Raw genomic sequence first — 11,071 nt, forward strand, 5'->3', positions numbered from 1 at the left:
GCTATCTTAGATTTTTTTTTACATTTTATTTAAAATTTAAAAATAATTAATATTTTTAATAAAATGTAAAAAAATTAATTATTGAGATATAGCTATAGACCTAACATATAACTATTATATAACTAAGTATAAAATAGAAAATTATTCAACTAAAGAAATATCAAGGCAATAACAACTTTTGGACCATTACTTCAAATATCACTTTTATACTTAGGCAGGAGGAGTGCAGGCAAGAATATCTAGTGATAAAAATAAAAATACCTGCGCTTCATCTCCAATCACTACTTTAAATTGTTATTAATATTCAAATAAAATTGTTAAAATACAAAATAAAAAATGTGAATTGCAACTCTATTTTATATTGAAGAAAATCAAATTTTGTAAGACTTTTTGATTTTAATTACAAATAATATGTTAAGTATTTTTATTCGACACTATTGAATTAAGCGTTTTTTTGACTCTCAATTAACAAAATTTATTTACGTTCAACAATTAATTTGGAAATTAATATAATATAATTACTCGAGTATAATATAATTATATGTGTATACATATCTTTTTAAAATACATTTGTGCCAATAAGCTATAGACGCAATTGACTTCGATCAAAATTAATAAACCTGTGTTTAAAATATCAAAGTATCACAAGTGGCCACGATATTAATACCTATTTTTACATTTAATTTTTTTATAGAAAATTTAATACATTATTTAAATTTATTTAAAGCTCTAATAAATGTTTACTAATTAAATACTCTCTAAATTAAAAAATGCTCAATCATGTCATTGTTCCGTTTTAATTCTCGCATTGTTTTTCCTTATTCTATAAATAACATTCCTTTAATTCGTTCCTCTGAGTCAATACGTGATCACGGGTTTATTTTTATACACAACCTTTCTCCTAACAAACATATCCAACACATTTCCTGCAAAGCCCTCAAACTCCTTGGGTTCATTTCCCGTATTTCTCAAGAATTAAAAATAACCAACCCCCTTAAAACTCTCTACACTTCCCTTGTTCGCCCCATCCTAGAATACGGTTATGTTCTTTAGATCCCCAAACGGNTAAATTAACCAACCCCCTTAAAAACTCTCTACACTTCCCTTGTTCGCCCCATCCTAGAATACGGTTATGTTCTTTAGATCCCCAAACGGCTTGTGCAAGGGCATCACTAGAAAGGGCCCAAAGAAAATATTTAAACCTGATATCATTTCGCCTCAATATCCCTCACACTCCTCATGATTACTCTCCTTTTCTTTTAACCCTACATCTCTCCAGTCTTGCAGATCGGCGGCACAAATCAAACCTCTCCTTCCTGAATAACCTCCTATCTAACAAAATAGATTCTAACCAACTTTTTAGCCTTTTAAAAATAAATAAATAAACTTCTCTACATACTATAGTATGTATAATGTTCATGTTTAACAATAAGCCTGGATATGTTGCTTTTATAGTAATACTGGAATAATGTCAATTATTTCGTCTAGTGATACATATATTTTTCTTTGTATTCTTAGATAAAGGAATTGTATTTTTTGATTTCAGCAGTAACCAATAATAAACAAAAAAAAACACCACTTTACAAGGAATTAATATCTAATTTGAAAAACATAAATAATATTAATATGGACGAGGTAACCAATAGCTTGATAAATGCTGGTCTATCACAAGAATTAATTGGTACTATATTAAATAAATATTACAATGAAATAAATGGAAATATTATTATAAATGGTAATTGATTAAGTTAATAAATAATGAGAACACTATTAGATTTTATAAACAGAAATTTTTTTTTAGAGTTACCATTTTATAGAAAAATAATTTAATCACATTAAATAAATAATGATATATTAGTAAACGGAGTGTTTACTCATTTTATCACTTATATGTTTTTATTTAATTATCACTTGGTAAATTTTTTTTTAATTCGATGCGAAGCTGAGAAGGTTTTAATTTTGCTATGATGTGTTTTTTGTGTCTGTTACCTTTTATTCTCAACTCTCACTGGACCGATTTTAATGATCAAGACGCCAAAAGATCACAAATCATGTTATGATAAAGTGGATAATTTTTTTTTGGAAAATACTATTTTTATGGTAGGGTAATTTTGAGATCATACTAACTATAGGGAACTTTTTTCAATGGTCGGCGATAATTAGTTCAACTGGATTTATATCGGGTTCTTTTGACGTATTGATCATTAAAATCAATCCAGTGAGAGTTGAGAAAAATTAATGGTAGACATAAAAAAAGAAGAAGCACATCATGGTAAAATTTTTAACTTCTCATCTTCTCACGGAAGCTAAAATAAAGCTGACATCTTTATTAGGTATAAGGGATGAATTAAGAAAGTAATTAATAATTTTAAATTAAGAAATATCAGATATTTATAAAGACAAACAATGCCAAAGCATGATATTTAAAACTAAAAATATCCACAATACAACCTATAAAACCTATAATACCTATAAACAATTCTCACAGAAAAGTTTATATGTAATAACTATAATATATAATAATTACATTGTATTTTAATATATTACATATTCAGAAATATATATTAAAAAATTACAAAAATATGTTTTGAAAACAACAAAAAACTATCATTAAATTACATGATTTTGAACGGATTTTTACTGATTTTCTAATGCTAAATTTTATATGTTAAACTTTTTTCTCAAACATCAAATTTTTATGGTGTATTAAGCAGATATATAACTAAAAAATTTAAAAAAAAAATTTTTGAAATAGGTCCCCCAACAGAGATAATGCACCTAGAATACGTGTCTCTTTATAAAATTTCTAACTTTGTAGGCCTCTAAATCCCAAGAAAATTGTTTTAAATATTTGAAATTTAGTTGAACCATAGATTATACACTATACAATACCACATTTAAAAATCACTAAAAAATAATAACATCTTAATGGTTTTAAGTGAGCTCAAAAACGTCAATTTTCTCAAAAAAAGCACCATTTTTAGAAAGTCATTAAAATTTGAAATTTCACATAAATTTTTTGTTTTTTTTTTTTAATGTTAACTATAAGTTATAATAAGGTCAATCCTAAAATTTTAATTCGATTGTGTTAATATTGAATAATCTGTGTGTGTTTTAACGTTCTGGCTATTTTCAACATTTTTTACATTGAAACAGCCATAAAAATTGGAAGGTAATAAAAAAAAAAAAAAAATTGTTTTAATCTAGTTATAGCATAAATAATGAACCCTGAAAATTTAAGAAAAATATGAGGTGGTCGTGCAACCACTTCTGGATGATTTGGCATGGATTGACCCATCCTGATTAGTAGTTCTTTGATTTTAAAATATAATATATAAATAAATACTAATTATAATTATTAAATTTAGTATGAAATTGATATTTAATAATTTAATATTGTAATTTAAACGGAAAAATTATAAAAATACTAAAGAAGTTATATTTTGCTTTACTTTTACGTGTATAAAAATTTAAAGGGCTTGATACAATAATTATCAATAAAAACTGTTACTATAAATGAATACACTGGACTTCAAGGAACTTTCATCAGAAGCAAAAATATACTTTTCTAAATCAAATTTTCGCGTTGTTTTCAAATCTGCAATTAGACTTTATCTATCAGTTTTAATTTTTTATATTATTACTAATTACATATAAAATAATAATTAAAAAAATTGTTTTCAAATTATTACTAATTTGATTTTTAATATATTAAAAATAGTCAGTCCAAATTTTCATTTTTACCTATTTTTTTAGTTCTTTAAAGTTGATGAAAAATGTTTGAATTTATTTTTAAAAAGATTATGAAAGTTTATAGTAAAAAAAATTGAATATATTACCATAACTTTTAGCTCAATTACAAGTTTAAAATTGACATCTAGGCCAGTCAACAAAGGAAATATTGCGGGAAAAATTCCCAACCAAATTTTGTTTTTTTAAAAGTTGAATTAAAATATAGGGTGTTAGTAAATACTATGTCACGAGTAGTAGAATGATATTCAGTAGAACCTAAAAATAGCGAAATCGAAAACTAAAATTTCCTATCTCCAAAACTGGGGGTTTTCCGGATCCCCCATATTAAATTTTGTTTTAATAAAAAATAAACATCACAACGGTATTTCCCACGAAATTCTCATACAAATTGAGTGGTCACTCTATTTTTGGTAACTTTCGTGCTCTCCCCTGAACTTTGGGTCCAATGTTGGAAAAAAATTTCACTTTAGTGTGACCCATCAATTTATATTGAAATTTTACTGGGAGATCTGTGATTCAGCTTATTTTTAGTTTAAACGGTTACATATCGAGAAAAACTGGAAAACCTACTGATAATGTGATATTTTTTTTAATTCTCGAGTTTATTTCGTCTTTTATTATTTATTTAAACCGATTATCATGTTTATCATTAAAACTGTTATAAAATTATCATTTTTTTTTCTTTTTAGATCGGAAAAATAAAACAATCACAAGATTGAAATGAATATTTTAAACTTTATTACAATAGGATAATTAGAAATAATTATTATGATGTAATCGGCAAACTACTCTTTCCCGAAATTAATCACTAATGAGAATATGGTATATCACTGAGCTTGTTAATATTTATTTAAATGTTCGAAAAATACTGTTAATTATTGAAAAGTCACTAATTAAATTACAAAAAAAAAAATTAGATTATTTTTATAATATAGCTTCTTTTATATGCAATAAACATGCATAAATTGCAGTAAAAACAAATAACCTATAGTAAACAAATACTCTGTATTGTAAAACATTTTTAATGTGCGTCACATGCTAAAAATGTACTTTAAATTTACACTTTTTCATTTACAAAACAACCATTTATTTCAAGTTTTTTGTTATAAAAATTTAAGTAAACTAATCTTATAAACAGTATTTTTTTTTTTTTTTTTAACACAGAACATTGAGAAAAAAAATTCCACTAGTTTATCGTCCCACTATTAAAATACTAAAACACAGAACGACTATTTTTGGTTTCGACATGTATCAGCAAATTAGGGACGATCTAAAAAGAAAAGAAAATGATAATTTTATAACAGTTTTAACAGTTTAAAAATGATAAACGGTTTAAATAAATAATAAAAGACGAAATAAACTCGTAAAATTAAAAAAATTTCACATTATCTGTAGGTTTTCCAGTTTTTCTCGTTATGTAATCGTTTAAACTAACAATAAGCTACATCACAAAACTCCCAGTAAAATTTCAATACAATAATGATGGGTCACACTAAAGTGAATTTTGGAGATAGGAAATTTTAGTCTTCGATTTCGTTATTTTTAGGTCCTACTGAATATCATTCTACTTCTTGTGACATTGCATTTACTAACACCCTGTATGTATAATGACATACTAATAGTCCTCATTGATTGGAATTGAGGTTTTTTTTACAGCCTCGCAAAAGTTCAAAAATATAAGCTTTTTTAACTTTCTCAAAAAATAAAAAAACTTACAAAAAAAAGTTTCGTACAAAAGTTGTTTAAAAGACAATTATAAACAAAAAAATTTTCTTATATTTTTTCATTTAAACAAATATTTTTCGAGTTACATACATTTAATATGAGTACTAAAATTTATATTCCATTTTTTTTCATTTTACGGTTACTTTTTATCATGTTATACTTACATTAGACACAATATTATAAATGCATATATGTGTATGTGTGAGTTTATTTATTTATTGTATCATTAAAGTGTAGTGTATATTAATATACAAGCGATAGAGTAGGTAATTGATTTGACACTGTATTGTTTAAACCCAACTAAACGCTAAATTGTACATTCTCAAACAACAATCATATTATGTCAATTACTACCGGAATTTCTGGTAATAATTTTCTTTTTTTTTGCCTTAATCCCAACTACTTGGGGTCGGCCATTCTTATCCTAAGCTTCCACTTGACACGATCTCCCACATCTTCTACGCTCAAATCAGCTGTCCTCAAATCACATTCAATAGCATCCCTCCATCTCTTTTTTGGTCTTCCTCTATCTCTTCTTCTTTCAACATTCATTTCTATAACTTTTCTTACAGCTTCCGATTCTTCTCTCCTGATAGCATGACTAAACAATCTAAGTCTATTTTCTGTCATCTTATCCACGATTGACGCAACACTTTTACTTCCTCTTATATGCTCGTTCCTTATCCTATCTTCTCTAGTCACTCCACTCATCCAACTAAGCATTCTCATCTCTGCTACACTTATTCTCTGCTCTACTTTCTTATCNGTCTACTTTCTTATCAACCGCCTAACACTATGAACCATACATCATAGCTGGCCTCACAATTTCATACTGAATTTAAAAACTATAATTAGTATTTATTCATATATTATATTTTAAAATCAAAGAACTACTAATCAGGATATAATTAAAGAAATAAGAGTTCATGNTCAGGATATAATTAGAGAAATAAGAGTTGATGTTGCTTTTGGAATAATCCACCTATTTCTCTAAATGAAACACTATCTACAGATTTGCATCGAAGCGTTTCTTATGATAGTGATTTTAATCACTGTCAGATATCATCTATACTTGTCCCATCTATGCCTCGTCCACACTGTGCCTCGACCCCACTGTGCTACCGTTTTTTTTAAATTGGGATTCATCTGTAACAACTATGCTGTCCAACGTTAAATCACAGTTACCAATATTTTTTTTTCAAAATTAAATTTTTTACATAGTCTCACGTATAATAATCTATTGAATTTTTTTTTAATTATTCTATAATATAAACACAATTATTATAATTAGAATATTAATAATTTTTGTGTATTCCAGGGGTGTATTTAAGGAAGATATGGGCCCTCCTTGAACCAACGCTATTAATATTTTTTTAGGCAACTTCTAATAAGTTCATTCATTACTTTAATTTTTCTCAAAAAAAATTTTAAATACCCTCCTAAAATAATTTTTGAATAAGCCTAAAGGGAATACCTCATTAACAAACGTCAACCTTATACCCAATACATTTTACTATATTCTCTTTTCAATTTTCTTGATTTTAATAATGACATTTTTAATATAATTTTGTTATACTGATTCTGATGTAATATTTTTTCTGCAAAACACTTATCGTGCCCGGCGTAGCCTAGTACCCCTACCGGAATCAGTGATCTACTTATGATGACAGCCCATAGAGGCTTACGCGTCAAAGACTCGAAGGGCTCCACACAACAAATGGCACAGTCGGTAGGATATAACACAAATTAATTTTAAGAAAAATCGAGTGGCTAACAATAAAAGAATTGCACTGTATAGTATGTATAATATTCATGTTTAACAATAAGACTGGATATTTCGCTTTTATAGTAATACTGGATTAATGTAAATTATTTCGTTTACTGATATATATTTTTCTTTGTATTCTTAGATACAAAATGGTATGATTTCATTTCGACATTAATCGATGATGATGACCAAAAAACATTAATTCACAAAGTATTAATACATAATTGTTTAGACAAGATAACTGATTGCTTGATTGATGCTGGTGTATCGCGAGATTCGATTGATATTATATTAGATCAATTTTATAAAGAAGGTGAAAATATCAATTTAAATGGTAATTGATTAAGTTATTAAATAATGAGAACACTATTAGATTTTATAAACAGAAGCCATCATATTTTTTTTAGAGTTACCATTTTATAGAAAAATAATTTTCTTNTATTTTTTTTAGAATTACCATTTTATAGAAAAATAATTTAATCATCACATTAAAAAAATAATGATATATTAGTAANTCTTAACACATTAAAAAAATAATGATATATTAGTAAACGGAGTGTTTACTCATTTTATCGCTTATAAGTTTTTATTTAATTATCACTTTGTTAAATTTTTTTTTAATTCGATGCGAAGATGAGATGGTATTAATTTTACCATGATATGTTAATTTATTTATTCTTTTGTTATGTTTGTCACTACATTTTATCAGATCTAACTGGGCCAACTTTTTCAACAATTCATCAAAAGACTACAAATCGTATCTAGTTGAAGACATTACCTTCAAAATTAAACATTATCCCCACATTTCTCGTAAATGGTGAAATATCCAAAAAAATATACTATTTTTAAAATTTGTAAACATTTAGATTTTTTAAATTTTTTCAAATTAAAATTATCATATAACTTTTTTAAATTGAATGAATCAAAACAATTTTTTTTTATAATTACCTTCAAATATTAATTTTTTTATGATGTATACTTTTTTTTAATCTGACCCTTAACCTGCCTATTGAAGGATACAAAATGAAAATTTAATATTTTCATATTAACTTTAGAAAATGATCAGGAAATACTTCGAGCTTCTAACATACTTTAAATTAAAGTTTATGTAATACATTTCAATTTCAAAAAAAAAATTTGGCATAGTGGTAAAAATTAGGTACTGCATNTTTCAATTTCAAAAAAAAAATTTGGCATAGTGGTAAAAATTAGGTACTGCATTCAAAACATGATATTTTTGCATTAATATATTTGGTTCCATATTTTGTAATTTAAATTTATATTGCTATTAATTTTAACAAAAAATTTGCTTCATTATAAAACTGCCATACTTTTTTTTTAAAAAACAAGGAATAATCCCAATGAATTTTTAAAAAATATATGAAATAAAAAAATAGTTGATAGAAGTATTATCCTCTTAAAAATATAAACTTTTTCATTAACATATGATGTTTTATTTTAGAATTATTACAAAGAATCGAAGCGTCAAATCCAATACCTTGTTATAAGGAAGATTAAAGAAATTTTAATTTACTTACACAAGATTTTTTAATAATATTCTTTATTTTTAAATAAATAAATGTATATTATAAATTAATTAATATTATATTAATAAATAAATTACTATTGTTAGTAAAATATATTGTTTGATTAAAAGGTACTCTATAGATAAATGCTAAAAACAATTGCTTAAAATATAAAGCGCTATCATATTATAAAAATACAATTACATTGAAATATTTTTATTATAATGGTTGAATAATAATATTTAGATTGTAATGTTTAACAAGAGTAGGAAAATATAAATTACGAAATATTTTTAAATTAAGGATTACAAAACATTTCCAGAAAATCATTTGTAAAATGTTAGAAAAATATTGTATATATGATCTATTAACATTGTTTAGTTTTTTAATTAATTTATAACAAAATTTTTAGGAATATTTTCTCAAGATAATTTTAGTACATATTAACAATATTATCAAAAATACATGTTAGACTAATGTTTACAAGAATGTTTTATACATATTTCTTATTTAATATTTTATTTACTATAATATTGATAATTATTGATGCAAGATTGATAACATTAACTTACAGTGTCATATTTACGGGGGTCAATGACAATATACTCATCTAGACCACCACCAATTAATATAAAATCATGGAAGTGGAGAAGTGAAACCCCCGCTATTCTACATGCTAAAAGTTATCTAGACTTCCATAAAAAAATTCTAAATACGCCACTAATTTCTTTTATCATTTTTATATCTAATGAACTGCCTGTAGATTTCCCAGTAAAATTTAAATTAAGAAAAAAAAAACCCAGCACAGTTGGGTCGCGGCATAGTGGAGACTTTGATAGTTGGGTCCAGTATATATTTAATCTGACAGTGATTAAAATCACTATCATAAGAAATGCTTCGATGCAAATCTGTAAATAGTGTTTNTTAAAATATAAAGCGCTATCATATTATAAAAATACAATTACATTGAAATATTTTTATTATAATGGTTGAATAATAATATTTAGATTGTAATGTTTAACAAGAGTAGGAAAATATAAATTACGAAATATTTTTAAATTAAGGATTACAAAACATTTCCAGAAAATCATTTGTAAAATGTTAGAAAAATATTGTATATATGATCTATTAACATTGTTTAGTTTATTAATTAATTTATAACAACATTTTTAGGAATATTTTCTCAAGATAATTTTAGTATATATTAACAATATTATCAAAAATACATGTTAGACTAATGTTTACAAGAATGTTTTATACATATTTCTTATTTAATATTTTATTTACTATAATATTGATAATTATTGATGCAAGATTGATAACATTAACTTACAGTGTCATATTTACGGGGGTCAATGACAATATACTCATCTAGACCACCACCAATTAATATAAAATCATGGAAGTGGAGAAGTGAAACCCCCGCTATTCTACATGCTAAAAGTTATCTAGACTTCCATAAAAAAATTCTAAATACGCCACTAATTTCTTTTATCATTTTTATATCTAATGAACTGCCTGTAGATTTCCCAGTAAAATTTAAATTAAGAAAAAAAAAACCCGGCACAGTTGGGTCGCGGCATAGTGGAGACTTTGATAGTTGGGTCCAGTATATATTTAATCTGACAGTGATTAAAATCACTATCATAAGAAATGCTTCGATGCAAATCTGTAAATAGTGTTTAATTTTAAAAAAATTGATGGANTATCTCAATAATTAATTTTATTAAAAATATTAATTATTTTTAAATGTTAAATAAAATGTAAAAAAAAAATCTAAGATAGCTATTTTGTAGAGTAGAATTTAAGAAAAATTTTATTAAAAAAATATCTTATTAATATTCAGTAATAAATATTCTGTAGCGTTTTGAAGTTTGTGAAAATTTTTAATATTTTAAAAGTAACAATGTTGAACATACTTTTTACTGTCCTTTAAAGTGAAAGTTTTAATAAAAAAAAAAAATGAATTTATTACCATAACATGTAGTTTGAAATTGACATTATTAAATAGAAAAAAATGAAATTATTATTATGCAATCAGGAAATTACTATTTACAGTACATTTTACAGAAAAGTTAGATTTTTTTACATTTTTATCGTAATAGATAACTGAAATAGAAAGAATAGTAATCATATCTAATTGACTTTTGGCGTTTAAAAAAATTAATTCAAATTAATTTTAATGATTATACAGGGTGGCCCACCACTCACTGACAATTTAAATAACTTTTGATCCAGTTAATATTTTTAACTGATTTTTTTTTTAAACATTAGTTAGACGTTAGGTCTATAGCTATAT

General features: G+C 24.9%; 1 protein-coding gene across 5 annotated transcripts in view; it reads left to right on the top strand.

Moving 5' to 3' along the window:
• The window catches only part of LOC126900899 (uncharacterized), a 40,197-nt gene that overhangs the window by 3,551 nt on the left and 25,575 nt on the right, over positions 1-11,071 (top strand). Inside the window, exons 2-4 of one of the 5 annotated variants that reach the window (XM_050676932.1) lie at positions 1,547-1,681; positions 7,389-7,580; positions 8,709-8,886. The exons of 1 other annotated variant lie outside the window; for it this stretch is intronic. In XM_050676932.1, the coding sequence (XP_050532889.1) occupies positions 1,547-1,681; positions 7,389-7,580; positions 8,709-8,764 (383 nt within the window). In that variant the 3' untranslated portion in view covers positions 8,765-8,886. Of the gene's footprint in view, positions 1-1,546; positions 1,736-7,388; positions 7,581-8,708; positions 8,887-11,071 lie in introns of those variants that run through there. 3 more of the 5 variants (XM_050676930.1, XM_050676925.1, XM_050676926.1) reach the window with 3 other exon arrangements.

The sequence above is a fragment of the Daktulosphaira vitifoliae genome, unplaced genomic scaffold (assembly GCF_025091365.1).
Source record: "Daktulosphaira vitifoliae isolate Bord-2020 unplaced genomic scaffold, ASM2509136v1 Scaffold_3, whole genome shotgun sequence".
Lineage (NCBI taxonomy): Eukaryota > Metazoa > Arthropoda > Insecta > Hemiptera > Phylloxeridae > Daktulosphaira > Daktulosphaira vitifoliae.